The sequence below is a fragment of the Salvelinus fontinalis genome, chromosome 23 (genome assembly GCF_029448725.1).
Source record: "Salvelinus fontinalis isolate EN_2023a chromosome 23, ASM2944872v1, whole genome shotgun sequence".
In the NCBI taxonomy this organism is placed as follows: domain Eukaryota; kingdom Metazoa; phylum Chordata; class Actinopteri; order Salmoniformes; family Salmonidae; genus Salvelinus; species Salvelinus fontinalis.
In genome coordinates, this window is record NC_074687.1 from 3,817,788 (window position 1) to 3,835,400 (window position 17,613).

General features: G+C 43.5%; 1 protein-coding gene across 1 annotated transcript in view; it reads right to left on the reverse strand.

Moving 5' to 3' along the window:
* The window catches only part of slc9a2 (solute carrier family 9 member 2), a 39,344-nt gene extending 24,478 nt beyond the window's left edge, over positions 1–14,866 (reverse strand). Inside the window, exons 1-3 of the mRNA XM_055877641.1 lie at positions 14,264–14,866; positions 621–835; positions 50–298 (exon numbers count right to left, since the gene is read on the reverse strand). Coding sequence (XP_055733616.1) covers positions 50–298; positions 621–835; positions 14,264–14,543 — 744 coding nt within the window. The 5' untranslated portion in view covers positions 14,544–14,866. The remainder of the gene's footprint in view (positions 1–49; positions 299–620; positions 836–14,263) is intronic.
* Between the last annotated feature and the right edge of the window lie 2,747 nt (positions 14,867–17,613).

The following is a 17,613-nucleotide window of genomic DNA, read 5'->3' on the forward strand; positions in this document are numbered from 1 at the left end:
CACACACACACACATACACACACACACACACACACACACACACACTCACCACAGTGACAGCATCGTTGAACAGGCACTCTCCAAACACCACGATGTAGAGCTGCTCGTTGACAGAGACATCCTCGAACACGCTGAGCACGGCCACTGGGTCCACAGCTGAGATGATGGCAGCAAACAGCATGTTCTCCTGAAGGTTAATGTCCTGCACCTCAAACGCCTCGATCTGACACACCGCATACAGAGACATCCCTATCCCAATGCTGTTCCACAGGGTGCCCACCACCGCAAACCAAAGCACCTGTAGGCAGAAGATGGTATGGAAACTTCCATTGTTCAATGAGGCATAACGTAAATCATTATATGGCAAATGGTTCACCTAACAGAATGGAATAAATCAAGTATATTTCTGTATTGGTTGAAATGTACGCTAATTCTTAGGGTCAGTTTTCCCAGACACAGATTAAACCTATTCCAGGAATAAAAAGCACTAGAGCCCTTTTTAACATTAGAGCACATATTAGTCCAGGACTATAGGCTTGATCAGTGTCAGGGAAACCGGCCCCTTGAGTCCCTCCAGAGACCATAATTAATATTGGTATTAGCGCATAAAACCCTCGTACCGTTCCCACGTTCTCGAAGAACGGTCGCGTGGGCATAAAGTATCCAGACTCCAGTACGATGGGAGGCAGCATGAAGAGGAAGAAGACGTTGTAGCTGAGCACAGCAGGGGGCTCCTCGTGGACAGAGTGCATGATGGCCCCTACGATCAGCCCAATACTGATCAGGAGACATGACTCTGGGACCCAGAAGGTAATCTTGTGGTATACATGGAAACCTGTGAGAGAAAGAGGTTGAAGGTCAGATACTGTACATGACAGATACTCTATATATACAAAAGTATGTGGACACCCCTTCAAATGAATGGATTCGGCTATTTCAGCCACATCCGTTGCTGACAGGTGTATAAAATCAAGCACACAGCCATGCAATCTCCATAGACAAACACTGGTGGTAGAATGGCTTTAATGAAGAGATCAGTGACATTCATAGGATTCATAGTCATAGGATGCCACCTTTCCAACAAGTCAGTTTGTAAAATTTCTGCCCTGCTAAAGATGCCCCAGTCAACGGTAAGTACTATTATTGTGAAGTGGAAACATCTAGGAGCAACAGCGGCTCAGCCGTGAAGTGGTAGGCTACACAAGCTCACAGAATGGGACCGCCAAGTGCTGAATCGTCTATCCTCGGTTGCAACACTCACTATCAAGTTCCAAACTGCCTCTGGAAGCAACGTCAGCACAATAACTGTTCATTGGGAGCTTCATGAAATGGGTTTCCATGGCCAAGCAGCTGCACACAAGCCTATGATCACCATGCGCAATGCCAAGCTTCGGCTGGAGTGGTATGAAGCTCATCGCCATTGGACTCTGGAGAAGTGGAAACGCGCTCTCTGGAGCAATCAATCACGCTTCACCATCTGGCAGTCCGGCGGACGAATCTGGGTTTGGTGGATGCCAGGAGAACGCTACCAGTCCGAACGCATAGTGCCAACTGTAAAGTTTGGTGGAAGAGGAATAATGTTCTGGGGCTGTTTTTCATGGTTCGGGCTAGGCCCCTTAGTTCCAGTGAAGGGAAATCTTAACGTTACAGCATACAGTGCCATTCTGGACGATTCTGTGCTTCCAACTTTGTGGCAACAGTTTGGGGAAGGCCCTTTGCTGTATCAGCATAACAATGCCCCCATCCACAAAGCGAGGACCATACAGAAATGGTTTGTCGAGATCGGTGTGGAAGAACTTGACTCGCCTGCACAGAGCCCTGACCTCAACCCCATCGAACACCTTGGGATGAATTGGAACGCTGACTGCGAGCCAGGCCTAATCGCCCAACATCAGTGCCTAACCTCACTAATGCTCTGGTGACTGAATGGAAGAAAGTCCCTGCAGCAATGTTCCAACATCTAGTAGAAAGCCTTCCATATTAATGCCTATGATTTTGGAATGAGATGTTCGACGAGCAGGTGTCCACATACTTTTGGTCATGTAGTGTATATGCCAGGCTCTAGAACACCCTGTGGTCTTTATGGGCCTACACATGAGACAAACGTAGATGGGGAATGAGGAGGTTTACATTTAAGCAATAAGGCACGAGGGGGTGTGGTATATGGCCAATGTACCATGGCTAAGGGGTGTTCTTATGTATGACGCAACGCGTAGTGCCTGGATGCAGCCCTTAGTCGTGGTAAATTGGCCATATCCCACAAACCCCCAAAGTGCCCTATTGCTATTATAAACTGGTTACCAATGTAATTAGAGCAGTAAAAATAAATGTTTTGTCATACCCGTAGTATATGGTCTGATATACCACGGCTGTCAGCCAATCAGCATTCAGGGTTCAAACCACCCAGTTTATAAGTACACATATAGCATGTGGTACTTTGTCCTCTGTAACGCAAGAGTTGTTGATAGAGCATGGTGCTTGCAACGCCAGGATAGTGGACTCGATTCCCAGGACTACCCATATCTAAAGAATGTATGCATGCATAACTGTAAGTCGCTTTGGATAAAAGTGTCTGCTAAATGTAATATATTACATTATATTATATTATGAATGGTATACATGGCAAGGGAGATAGCTCACTGTCTCCTCTAGAGTTTATGGTAAGTTTTGCATTTCCCCCTCAAATGGTTAAGGTCAGGATAGCTATATGAACCCTAGATCTGTGTCAAAGGGCAACTTCTACTACTGCCAATATGTTTTTATTCCCATCAGCAAGGGTGTAGGAGCCGAGGGAACAGTGGGGACATGTCCCCCCCAATGTTTGAAGCAAGTAAAATGGTCCCCTCAAATAAAAATAATAAGAATTGCGAGAATTTTATTTTGAAAATTATTTGCCAGATTGTTGAGGGACTTTTATTATGAAAAGGCCTCGGCTGCTGGAACTTGAGTCATTTCCATGACCCCACTCTGGGTTGTTCCAAGCAGTGTGGCACTGTTCAGCACCACCATCATTACTCACTGTACCAGGGAAAGTAGGCCTAATTGTGGACATACTATCAACAAATGATCTGTTGATAAGCAACTGTTCACTAAGGTTACGGATAGTGTTAGCTTTAGAATAAGACTTAGGGTAAGGGTCAAGGTTAGGGTTAGGGTTAAGTTTAGGGTTAGAATAAGTGTTAAGGTTAGGGCTAGAGCTATGGTTAGTAGATAGTTAGTTGAAATGTTACTGACAGTCTATAGAGCATCTACAGATGGACTATGCACATTAAGTGTTGTCGTAATTGTTGTTGGCAACGACAAAGTTTAAGTGAAAAGTGTATGAATGTGAATACATTTTGATATGTTAGAATGAACGTGAACAACTATAGGCTTTCTCCTGGCTAGTAGCTATTTAGTTAGCTTTATATTTACAGTTGAGTTGTTTTCTAGCTGTGTCAGGTTTTATCTAACTAGCTAAAGCTGGGTAGTTCTGGCTGTGTGAAAAACTGAGAGTGAATGCTTTGAAATCATTCATGCCTGCTTGCTAGTACAGAATTACTTGCACAATCACTTCCTAGGGGAAGATCTCAATTTCATACTCCTTGCGTACTCTCTCCTCGTAGCCTTCTCAAAACCCATTGGAGGAGGTCAGAGGGGAGGGACTTCTGGCTTTCTCATCCAATGGGTTTTGAGAAAGATATTAGGAGAGAGGACGCTTAGAGCATGAAATGGAGATATTCCCTTAGTCTTCATCATGGATGTACCACTGGTCAAGCTTTTCATACTGCATCCCCCAGCATCAGCCCGCACCGCTGGACTCCCACCCACTACTGCAAGAACTGGTCCCAAACCCACCCGCAGTATGCAAACCCACCCACCCGCAATGTTATTGTAGGTGTATGTGACACAGCTCACTTGCCAGCCATGGTCCCAGCAATATCAAAATGCACAAAACTAAACATAGAAATAGGTAACATTTCTAGAGATTCTCACATGGCCCATTATATTAAGCTATCAGTATTACTGGCTATATCAGCCTATAATCTAGATGTAGTTTGAAGAGAGCAGAGTTTGTAGCTCAATAGCAGACACTCTCGAGCTCCCTTTTAGAAGGATGATTTTCAGACAGAGACAAATAAATGTGTAATCAATCTATTTATTAAATAAAAAGTTGCAATGCTCGTTCACCATGGTAGCATATGCGCGCGTTGGGCCTTTTCCTTTTCAATGATGAATAAATATCAATACATATTGACAGACACTGTAGTAAACTATAATCTATTCATATTTAAGTTAATTTCCTTGGAAAGATAACTGCCACGTGATTCTCCGCCCATGCATAGACAGCCTACTCTATTTCATTCAGACCACACACACATACTAGGCACCCTTGATCTCACACCCTCAACTAAGAGAGGAGAGGTAGTCTACTGAACATGAAGCAGCAAATTCTGAGTGTGTGAATAATGATACAAAGTGGTGCTTTTAATAACAACAGGTAGGCTAGGCTAACGCATACAAAGTAACAGAGACAAAATGCATCATACCGGCATTATAAGACCGCACTCATCCAACTCTATAAGGCCATAAGCAAACAAGAAAATGCTCACCCAGAAGTGGCCCTCCTAGTGGTCGGGGACTTTAATGCAGGCAAACTTAAATCAGTTTTACCAAAGTTTTACCAGCCCGTCACATGTGTAACCAGAGGGAAAGAAACTCTAGACCACCTTCACTCCATACACAGAGATGCATACAAAGCTCACCCCCGCCCTCCATTTGGCAAATCTGACCATAATTCTATCCTCCTCATTCCTGCTTACAAGCAAAAACTAAAGCAGGAAGTACCAGTGACTAGTTAAATACGGAAGTGGTCAGATGATGCGGATGCTACGCTACAGAACTGTTTTGCTAGCACAGACTGGAATATGTTCCGGGATTCATCCAATGGCATTGAGGACTATATCACCTCAGTCATTGGCTTCAACAATAAGTGCATCGATGACGTCGTCCCCACAGTGACTGTATGTACATATCCCAACCAGAAGCCATTGTTTACAGGCAACATCCGCATCGAGCTAAAGGCTAGAGCTGACACTTTCAAGGAGTGGGACACTAATCAGAACACCTATAAGAAATCCCGCTATGTCCTCAGACGAACCATCAAACATGGAAAGCGTCAATACAGGATTAAGACTGAATCCGACTACACCGGCTCTGACGCTCGTCGGATGTGGCAGGGCTTGAAAACTATTACGGACTACAAAGGGAAACCCAGAGTGTTGTCGTGTCGTGTCCTGTATATATATATATTTACACCTTTTCTTCACATATCTTTTATTTATTTTATTATCCAAGAACTCAACTACAAAAGCTTTCCTGCAAAAGCTTTCCTGCAACCCGCTTCACCAATTACAATAAGTACTATTTACCTCAATCTGAAAATCCATCGTGGAAGATAGCCAGGGGCTAATTCAGAAGCTAGCCTGAAAGCTAACCAGAAGCTACTCCGATAGCTAGCCAGAAGCTAATCTGTAGCTGCCCCGAAATTAGCCGGTTCGCTGGCTAGCGTTGGTGTTTCAGCTGCCCACGTTTTGCGGTCATCAGCTATTCCTCTAGCTCGATAATCTACCGGCACTTTTGTGCAACGCGACTCGGACCGGAGCATTCCGGGACTTTTTTTCTCTCAGTTTCCCCGGATTCCAACCGCAGCCTCTGGACACTTGCACCTTGATTTCGCAGCTAGCTAGCTGCATACCGTGTGACTATTGGCTTACGTCGACCCCGGAGCTAACTCAAATCATGCTGGAGCTAGCCAGCTGAGGAGTTCCATCACCATCCGGACCCGTTTCTTTGTTGCTGCTGCAGATACGGAACCCCACCGGGCCTTCACGACTGACTGCCGACGTTATCTGCCCGAGGGATTTATCCAACCGGCACCTCCGTCCCGGCGTTACCTGAACGCTCATCTGAGGCCCGCTAATCGTTAGCTGTCTTATCGGCTGCTATCTGAACAAAACCCCACTACACGGAACCTACCGACGGAAACGCACGAGGTATCTACAAACAGACCTCCATCCTATGCTGCTACCGATAGCCATATACCCGGCCAGCTGTCTGGATCGCCACGACCCCAACCAACCTCTACTCACTGGACCCTTATTTATCACTCGATTAAGCTTGCCTCTCCTTAATGTAAATATGACTTGTCCATTGCTGTTCTGGTTAGTGTTTATTGGCTTATTTCACTGTAGAGATTCTAGCCCTGCTCTCTATACCATATCCAACCCTGCAGTTCCACCACCCACATATGCGATGACATCACCTGGTTTCAATGATGTTTCTAGAGACAAGATCTCTCTCATCATCACTCAATACCTAGGTTTACCTCCACTGTATTCACATCCTACCATACCTTTGTCTGTACATTATTCCTTTAAACTTTTTATCGCCCCCAGAAACTTCCTTTACTCTCTGCTCTGGTAGCTCTAGGCGACCAATTCTCATAGCTTTTAGCCGTACCATTATCCTACTTCTCCTCTGTTCCTCTGGTGATGTAGAGGTGAATCCAGGCCCTGCAGTACCTGGCTCCACTCCTATTCCCCAGGCGCTCTCTTTTGATGACTTCTGTAACCGTAATAGCCTTGGCTTCATGCATGTTAACATTAGGAGCCTCCTCCCTAAGTTTGTTTTGTTCACTGCTTTAGCACACTCTACCAACCCGGATGTTTTAGCCGTGTCTGAATCCTGGCTTAGAAAGACCACCAAAAATTCAGACATTTTTATCCCCAATTACAATATTTTCAGACAAGATAGAACGGCCAAAGGGGGCGGTGTTGCAATCTACTGCAAAGACTGCCTGCAGAGTTCTGTTATACTATCCAGGTCTGTTCCCAAACAATTTGAACTTCTACTTTTAAAAATCCACCTCTCTAAAAACAAGTCTCTCACTGTTGCCGCCTGCTATAGACCACCCTCTGCCCCCAGCTGTGCTCTGGACACTATATGTGAACTGATTGCCCCCCATCTATCTTCAGAGCTCGTGCTGCTAGGCGACCTAAATTTGAACATGCTCAACACCCCAGCCACCCTACAATCTAAGCTTGATGCCCTCAATCTCACACAAATTATTAATGAACCTACCAGGTACCACCCCAATTCCGTAAACACGGGTACCCTCATAGATATCATCCTAACAAACTTGCCCTCCAAATACACCTCTGCTGTTTTTAACCAAGATCTCAGCGATCACTGCCTCATTGCCTGCATCCGTAATGGGTCAGCGGTCAAACGACCTCCACTCATCACTGTCAAACGCTCCCTGAAACACTTCAGCGAGCAGGCCTTCCTAATTGACCTGGCCGGGGTATCCTGGAAGGATATTGATCTCATCCCGTCAGTAGAGGATGCCTGGTCATTTTTTAAAAATGCCTTCCTCACCATCTTGAATAAGCATGCCCCATTCAAGAAATTTAGAACCAGGAACAGATATAGCCCTTGGTTCTCTCCTGACCTGACTGCCCTTAACCAACAGAAAAACATCCTATGGCGTTCTGCATTAGCATCGAACAGCCCCCGTGATATGCAACTTTTCAGGGAAGCCAGAAACCAATATACACAGGCAGTTAGAACAGCCAAGGCTAGCTTTTTCAAGCAGAAATTTGCTTCCTGCAACACAAATTCAAAAAAGTTCTGGGACACCGTAAAGTCCATGGAGAATAAGAACACCTCCTCCCAGCTTCCAACCGCCCTGAAGATAGGAAACACTGTCACCACCGACAAATCCACTATAATTGAGAATTTCAATAAGCATTTTTCTACGGCTGGCCATGCTTTCCACCTGGCTACCCCTACCCGGGACAACAGCACTGCCCTCCCCTCTGCTACTCGCCCAAGCCTTCCCCATTTCTCTTTCTCCCAAATACAGTCAGCTGATGTTCTTAATGAGCTGCAAAATCTGGACCCTTACAAATCAGCCGGGCTAGATAATCTGGACCCTTTCTTTCTAAAACTATCTGCTGAAATTGTTGCCACCCCTATTACTAGCCTCTTCAACCTCTCTTTCGTGTCGTCTGAGATCCCCAAAGATTGGAAAGCAGCTGCGGTTATCCCCCTCTTCAAAGGGGGGGGACACCCTTGACCCTAACTGCTACAGACCTATATCTATCCTACCCTGCCTTTCTAAGGTCTTCGAAAGCCAAGTCAACAAACAGATTACCGACCATTTCGAATCACACCACACCTTCTCCGCTATGCAATCTGGTTTCAGAGCTGGTCATGGGTGCACCTCAGCCACGCTCAAGGTCATAAACGATATCGTAACCGCCATCGATAGGAAACAATACTGTGCAGCCGTATTCATTGACCTGGCCAAGGCTTTTGACTCTGTCAATCACCACATCCTCATTGGCAGACTCGACAGCCTTGGTTTCTCTAATGATTGCCTCGCCTGGTTCACCAACTACTTCTCTGATAGAGTTCAGTGTGTCAAATCGGAGGGTCTGTTGTCCGGGCCTCTGGCAGTCTCTATGGGGGTGCCACAGGGTTCAATTCTTGGACCGACTCTCTTCTCTGTTTACATCAATGATGTCGCTCTTGCTGCTGGTGATTCTCTGATCCACCTCTACGCAGACGACACTATTCTGTATACTTCTGGCCCTTCTTTTGACACTGTGTTAACAACCCTCCAGGCGAGCTTCAATGCCATACAACTCTCCTTCCGTGGCCTCCAACTGCTCTTAAATACAAGTAAAACCAAATGCATGCTCTTCAACCGATCGCTGCCTGCTCCTGCCCGCCTGTCCAACATCACTACTTTGGACGGCTCTGACTTAGAATATGTGGACAACTACAAATACCTAGGTGTCTGGTTAGACTGTAAACTCTCCTTCCAGACCCACATCAAACATCTCCAATCCAAAGTCAAATCTAGAATTGGCTTCCTATTCCGCAACAAAGCATCCTTTACTCATGCTGCCAAACATACCCTTGTAAAACTGACCATCCTACCAATCCTCGACTTCGGTGATGTCATTTACAAAATAGCCTCCAAAACCCTACTCAATAAATTGGATGCAGTCTATCACAGTGCCATCCGTTTTGTCACCAAAGCCCCATATACTACCCACCACTGCGACCTGTACACTCTCGTTGGCTGGCCCTCGCTTCATACTCGTCGCCAAACCCATTGGTTCCAGGTCATCTACAAGACCCTGCTAGGTAAAGTCCCCCCTTATCTCAGCTCGCTGGTCACCATAGCAGCACCTACCCGTAGCACGCGCTCCAGCAGGTATATCTCTCTAGTCACCCCCAAAACCAATTCTTCCTTTGGACGCCTCTCCTTCCAGTTCTCTGCTGCCAATGACTGGAACGAACTACAAAAATCTCTGAAACTGGAAACACCTATCTCCCTCACTAGCTTTAAGCACCAGCTGTCAGAGCAGCTCATTGATTACTGCACCTGTACATAACCCATCTACAATTTAGCCCAAACAACTACCTCTTTACCTACTGTATTTATTTATTAATTTATTTTGCTCCTTTGCACCCCATTATTTCTGTCTCTACTTTGCACTTTCTTCCAATGCAAACCAACCATTCCAGTGTTTTTTTTTTAGTTTTTATTTTACTTGCTGTGTTGTACTCACTTCGCCTCCATGGCCTTTTTATATTTTTATTTATTTATACATATATCTGTTTGCCTTCACCTCCCTTATCTCACCTCACTTGCTCTTATTGTATATAGACTTATTTTTTTATTTTTTTCACTGTATTATTGACTATATGTTTGTTTTTACTCCATGTGTAACTATGTGTTGTTGTATGTGTCGAACTGCTTTGCTTTATCTTGGCCAGGTCGCAATTGTAAATGAGAACGTGTTCTCAATTTGCCTACCTGGTTAAATAAAGGTTAAATAAAAAAATAAAAAATAAAAAGACGTGAGTTGCCCAGTGACGTGAGCCTGCCAGACGAGCTAAATGCCTTTTATGCTCGCTTCGAGGCAAGCAACACTGAAGCATGCACGGGAGCACCAGCTGTTCTGGGTGACTGTGTGATAACGCTCTCGGTAGCCGATGTGAGCAAGACCTTTAAACAGGTCAACATTCACAAAACCGTGGGGCCAGATGATTAACTTCTTGTGGCTGCAGGGGCAGTATTGAGTAGCTTGGATGAATGGTGCACAGAGGTGCCCAGAGTAAACGGCCTGCTCCTCAGTCATAGTTGCTAATATATGCATATTATTATTAGTATTGTATAGAAAACACTCTGAAGTTTCTAAAACTGTTTGAATTATGTCTGTGAGAATAACAGAACTCATATGGCAGGCAAAAACCCGAGAAAAAATCCAAACAGGAAGTGGAAATTCTGAGGCTGGTCGATTTTCAACCAAGATCCCATTGAAATCACAGCGAGATCTGAATGAGTTTTCACTTCCTACAGCTTCCACTAGATGTCAACAGTCTGTAGAACTTTGTCTGATGCCTCTACTGTGAAGGGGGGCCGAATGAGAGAGGAATTAGTCAAATCTGCCATGACCTGACCATGCGTTCCATCGCTCATCTGAAGTCAATGTAATTCTCTGGTTGGAACGTTATTCAAGATTTATGTTAACAACATTCTAAAGATTGATTCAATACATCGTTTGACATGTTTCTACTGACTGTTACTGAACTTTTGGACATTTCGTCAGCTTTTAGGGAACGCGCTTCGTGACTTTGGAATTGTTTACCAAACGCGCTAACAAAAGTAGCTAATTGGACATAAATAACGGACATTATCGAACAAATCAAGCATTTATTGTGGACCTAGGATTCCTGGGAGTGCATACTGATGAAGGTCATCAAAGGTAAGGAAACATTTATCATGTAATTTCTGGTTTCTGTTGAATCCAACATGGCGGCTAATTTGACTATTGTTCTGAGAGCCGTCTCAGATTATTGCATGGTTTGCTTTTTCCGTAAATTTTTTTTAAAATCTGACACAGCGGTTGCATTAAGGAGAGGTATATCTATAATTCCATGTGTATAACTTGTATTATCATCTACATTTATGATGAGTATTTCTGTTGAAACGATGTGGCTATGCAAAATCACTGGATGTTTTTGGAACTAGTGAATGTAACGCGCCAATGCAAACTCAGATTTTTTTATATAAATATGAACTTTATCAAACAAAACATACATGTATTGTGTAACATGAAGTCCTATGAGTGTCATCTGATTAGTGATTAGTGATCAAAGGTTAGTGATTAATTTTATCTCTATTTGTGCTTTTTGTCACTGCTATCTTTGGCTGGAAAAATGGCTGTGCTTATTCTGTGGCTTGGTGGTGACCTAACATAATCGTTTGTGGTGCTTTCGCTGAAAAGCATATTTGAAATCGGACACATTGGTGGGATTAACAACAAGATTACCTTTAAAATGGTATTAGACACATGTATGTCTGAGGAATTATAATTATGAGATTTCTGTTTTTTGAATTAGGCGCCCTGCACTTTCACTGGCTGTTGTCATATCGATCCCGGTACTGGGATTGTAGCCCAAAGAAGTTAACAGGACGTGTACTCAAAGCATCCGTCTTCCTTGACATTTTCAATCTCTCCATGACTGAATCTGTAATACCTACATGTTACAAGCAGACCACCATAGTCCCTGTGCCCAAGGAAGCGAAGGTAACCTGCCTAAATGATTACCGCCCCGTAGCACTCACGTCGGTAGCCATGAAGTGCTTTGAAAGGCTGGTCATGGCTGACATCAACAGCATCCTCCCAGATACCCTAGACCCACTCCAATTGCATACCGCCCCAACAGATCCACAGATGACGCAATCTCAATAGCACTCCACACTGCCCTTTCCCACTTGGACAAAAGGAACACCTATGTGAGAATGCTGTTCATTGACTACAGCTCAGCGTTCAACACCGTAGTGCCTATGAAGTTCATCACTAAGCTAAGGACCCTGGGACTAAACACCTCCCTCTGCAACTGGATCCTGGACTTCCTGGCGGGCCGCCCCCAGGTGGTAAGGGTAGGCAACAACACGTCTGCCACACTGATCCTCAACAATGGGGCCCCTCAGGGGTGTGTACTTAGTCCCCTCCTGTACTCCCTGTTCACCCACGACTGCGTAGCCAAACACGACTCCAACACCATCATTAAGTTTGCTGATGACACAACAGTGGTAGGCCTGATCACTGACAATGATGAGACAGTCTATAGGGAGGTGCTCAGAGAACTGGCAGTGTAGTGCCAGGACAACAACCTCTCCCTAAATGTGAGCAAGACAAAGGAGCTGATCGTGGACTACAGGAAAAGGCGGGCCGAACAGGCCCCCATTAACATCGACAGGGCTGTAGTGGAGCAGGTCGAGAGTTTCAAGATCCTTTATGTCCACATCACCAACGGTCTATTATGGTCCAAACACACCAGACAGTCGTGAAGAGAGCCCAACAAAACCTATTCCCCCTCAGGAGACTGAAAAGATTTGGCATGGGTCCCCAGATCCTCAAAAAGTTCTTTAGCTGCACCATCGAGAGCATCCTGACCGGTTGATTCACCCACTGGTATGGCAACTGTTTGGCATCTGACCGTAAGGCGCTACAGAGGGTAGTGTGTACGGGACCAGTACATCACTGAGGCAAAGCTTCCTGACATCCAGAATCTATATAATAGGCAGTGTCAAAGGAAAGCCCATAAAAATGTCAGAGACTCCAGTCACCCAAGTCATAGACTGTTTTCTCTGCTACCGCATGGCAAGCGGTACCAGAGCGCCAAGTATAGGACCAAAAGGCTCCTTAACAGCTTCTACCCCCAAGCCATAAGGCTGCTGAACAGCTAATCAAATGGCCACCGGACTATTACATTGACCCCCCCCCCATTTGTTTTGTACACTGCTGCTACTCACTGTTTATTATCACTTCACTCCTACCTACATGTACAAATGACCTCTAACCTGTACCCCCACACACTGACTCGGTAACGGTAGCCCCTGTATATAGCCTCGTTATTGTTATATCATTGTGTTACTTTTTATTCTTTTTTACTTTAGTTTATTTGGTAAATATTTTCTTAACTCTTCTTGAACTGCACTGTTGGTTTAGGGCTTGTAAGTATGCATTTCACGGTAAGGTCTACACTTGTTGTATTCGGCGCATGTGACAAATAAAGTTTGATTTGATTTTATTTGATTTCTGTATATTGAAAGTTATATATCTTGAAAACTTGATCGCTGACATGCAAAACATTTTGGCAATATGTCAACAATGGACTAATGAAACAAATACCAAAAGATAGCTTTGGGGTGGAATTATTCTTTAAGTCTAGTGGGTCTGTTGCATGTGTTAACTTCATGCAGGAAAGAGGCACCCATGACTATATATTTCTGTGTAGTGGAGCTTGATTTACATTTACATTTTAGTCATTTAGCAGACGCTCTTATCCAGAGCGACTTACAGTAGAGTGCATACATTTTATTACATGTACATACTGAGACAAGGATATCCCTACCGGCCAAACCCTCCCTAACCCGGACGACGCTATGCCAATTGTGCGTCGCCCCACGGACCTCCCGGTTGCGGCCGGCTGCGACAGAGCCTGGGCATGAACCCTGAGACTCTGGTGGCGCAGCTAGCACTGCGATGCAGTGCCCTAGACCACTGCGCCACCCGGGAGGCTACATTGATTAATTTCTGTCAGACCTTTCATGTCTACCTTTGTTTTTGTATTAAAATCATTTTTAAATGTGTATGTTGCTGGTTATTATCGCAGTATTAAAACTGTATTATACATTGAAAATATTATGTTAAGTCTCAACCCATACAGTATGTAGAGCAGCAGTAGTAACAACCTGACATAGGGGAACTGAGAAAAATACTAATAAATGAATCGTACAGTAGTAGAGAAAGAGTACAAAATGGATGTTTAATCGAATATATATAACAGTATGAAAGGCCATGGCCCCAAGACTGATTGGACTGTACCAGTGTAAGTGCCCCTCTGCAAGGTGCCCATTAGCCCTGTAAATGTGCCCAATTGTAAGTTAATATTTGTCTGTATCCTTTTCTCAAAATTCACTAGAAAAAAAATGGGATCTGCATGCCAGCCGAACCCCATAGCAAAATGTATCCCCCCTAACGTCTGAGTCAACCCTACAGTATGCCCTTGCCCATCAGGAATGTCACACCTTACCACGAAACTGAGGTGACTTGAAGATTGAACGGGCAAATACTTTACCTCGTATTATTTCTCACGGAGTTGTTTGTCCATGGTTGTTTACTTTGCTTACCAATCTTGGCGAATGACGCGAGCAGCACCCAAAGCGTGACCTCAAACGGCACCTGTATACGGGGATAATCCATTGTGAAGACCGGGAGATTCGAGTTCTCCGCGTCGGGAAACGCTTGTGGAGCCCCCGCTGGCTTGACAGGGGGTAGGACGGTCACGGAACCAGGGGGTTTGGGTGGAATCTCCGTGTATGATCCACATGGTAGACTAAGGAGAACCAATCCGATGGTTAAAAAGTTAACTGCCAGTTTCATCTGGCTAAATCCTCCCATAGTACTCATACAACCAATATATTTAAAACCTACTTGATTGAGAATTGATAAGCAGCTTTGAGCTATAAGAAGTCTACAGAAGTCGGTGGGTGGCTGAGCCCCTCACGCACGCACTCACTCCATCCAAGGCTACGGAGTCAAAAGCCCAGAGGACAGCAGTGGCACTTCATGAACTCCAAACTTCCCCAAATGCCATTATTTATTATAAAGTCAAGAGTGCAATCCTCAATAAAACAATGATACAATATACTATACTTCTATGCTTAAAATCAACACTGTAGGATAGAACACGTTCCAGTTTGCCAAACAAAGTGTTTCTCCAAAACGGACTATTTTTGCTGATGACAACCCTTGACTACTACCTATCTGCTACCTGCACCTGTGGCGCGTGAACGCCCATTCCGATAGGGGCTGGGCGCGGCCCGGAACGGTTCTGATTGGAGCAGCCCTCAGGAAAATGACAAAGGGCCGTCTGATTGTCTTTCGGTCACTGAAGTTTCGGTAGGCCTATATGCTATTCAATGGGCACTTTTCTTTTCTCATAGTTTCGGGGCCTGGGTTTCAAGTTTCAACTGTACTGCTGCTAAACAAAGGAATGGAAAAATATAAACCAAATGAAAAAAGCTCCAAGAGGACCTCACAACCTCAGCTGTAGCCTGGAGTGGAAGGACTTACCTGGGTAGGCATTGTTCAAGCTGATATTCATATCGGCCACATTAAGCTCTTATTAGCCTACAAATCATTGGCTTGATTTGATAATAGTACTTACAGCTTTCCGATTAAAAACTGTAGACATTTATTGTCTGTTTACATATATTATAAGGCTATTTATACAGACACTTGTATAAAACCTGTGTAAACTGTATTTATAATTATATGGCAATATTTTAGGTTGACAATAATTCGCTATTTAATAATTAGCTACAATAATAATAATAGTACCATTTTTGAACTTCAAGGGTTTATGACATAGCCCCTCTAGTAATTTGATGGTCACCCTGTCATAAGCCATGTCAAAAATGATTAGAATTGCAGGAGATTAGCTGTAAAACTGCACATTTTACTCTCTGCCTCACAGCAATATGTGTAGAATAGCATGAGATTAGCTATAAGCAGTGGAGAAAAAGTACCCAATTGTGATACTTGAGTAAAAGTATAGAAACCTTAACAGAAAGTTACTCAAGTAAAAGTGAAAGTCAGCCAGTAAAATAATACTTGAGTAAAAGTCTAAAACTATTTGGTTTAAAATATACTTAAATATCAAAAGTAAATGTAATTGCTAAAATATACTTAACTATCAAAAGTAAAAGTATAAATTATTGAAAATTCCTTATATTAAGCAAAGCAGACAGCCACATTTTCTTGTTTTTAAGGATAGCCAGGGGCACTCTCCAACACTCAGACATTATTTACAAAATATATATTTGGGTTTAGTGAGTCTGCAAGGCCAGAGGCAGTAGGGATGACCAGGTGTTATCTTGATAAGTGTGTGAATTTGATATTTTTTCTGTCCTGCTAAGTGTTCAAAATGTAACGAGTACTTTTGGTTGTCAGGGAAAATGTATGGAGTAAAAAGTACAATATTTTCTTTAGGAATGTAGTGAAATAAAAGTTGACAAAAATATATAGTAAAGTAATGTACAGATACCCCAAAAAACGACTTAAGTAGTACTTTAAAGTATTTTTACTTAAGTACTTTACATCACTGGCTATAAGACTGCAAATGTTTTTCTTTGTGTAGAATGTGTAGAATTCTGTAGGCTTTCTCAGATCTTGCAGGGCCGCGGTATGCCACTGCTACAAATGGGGGACAGTGGGTAAAAATGTAAATCCGTGCATATTTGTTGGACTGCGCATTGCCTATGATAGAATAGCAATAGCCAACATACACCACAAGATGGCTGTAGAATTGCAGATGTCATCTAGTGGGCAAAACACGAGTGATGCCCAGAAAGAGTAAACATCCCCGTCCCCTAGAAGTATATTATTTGTCAATCATCAAATGTTGCCCGAAAAACAATAAAATTGCTACAAACGAATAAGCAACATATTTTTCATTTAATCTCATTTAGGCCTGTAGTAAATGTGGAATTTCCATCCAACCATTTCATGTAGATTAATAATTATTTAACGCATGAAAAGTCATAACCGGGCTGGCTGATGGAAACAGGAAATGCCGGTTCAATTGTATGAATGCCAACAGACAATTTGTTTATTCGACATGAGAGAAATGGTGGTGGAAACGCATTTAAGCGCAAATATTGATATAATAACCATCATATCGAAGTACATTTGGAGTCATTCGATGATATGCTGTGTGGTCATCCCACTATGACTTGGGAAAGCATGCAGTTTATTAGGCTACAGATTAAATAAATGATGATGAACTTCAGAGATGGTGAATGTGGAAGGTGATGCTCCTTTCCAATGAATGTCGAGGGTCTTTTTCTGGTGACATGATGATCGATGCTTGACTGCCGTTTGACAAATACAAATAATATTGCTCTTATCCATAATAATCTCATAATGTAGGTACCTTACCCGCACTGTATCTGTGAGTTGTTGGCTAGAGCGCATGTACCAAGACCAGAGTGGGCACATTTGCTGTATAACGCAACAGTTTCTGTGACTAAAACATCATTCGAGTTCAAAATGCGATGAAAACCATTTTAACTTGTATTTTTCATTCAGTACATGGGAATTTAACCGCAAAAGTTGTTTATGTGCACTACGTCATCACGCACAGACTTTTATCGGAAATAAGTCAGTTTGATGGAAACATCTGGTGGGAAAATATGCATATTGTTTTATGCAGATTTTAGAATATTGGCACGGAAATCTGTGGCAAATTGGATGGAAATCTAGTTTATGTCAGTCACAACATCACCATAATGTATTATGCACAAAACTGACTGCAGACGGAGGGTTAAATCGAAATATGTCCCTTGGAGCGTGGGCTAGGGCGAGTCCTGTACATAAACCCTGGACTGCAGGTGCTATGTATTAACTATTGAGAGGTTTTGAAGCCACCGGTTGGCCATATTGGAACTTACCAGAAGGCACAGTCCTCCATAGGAAC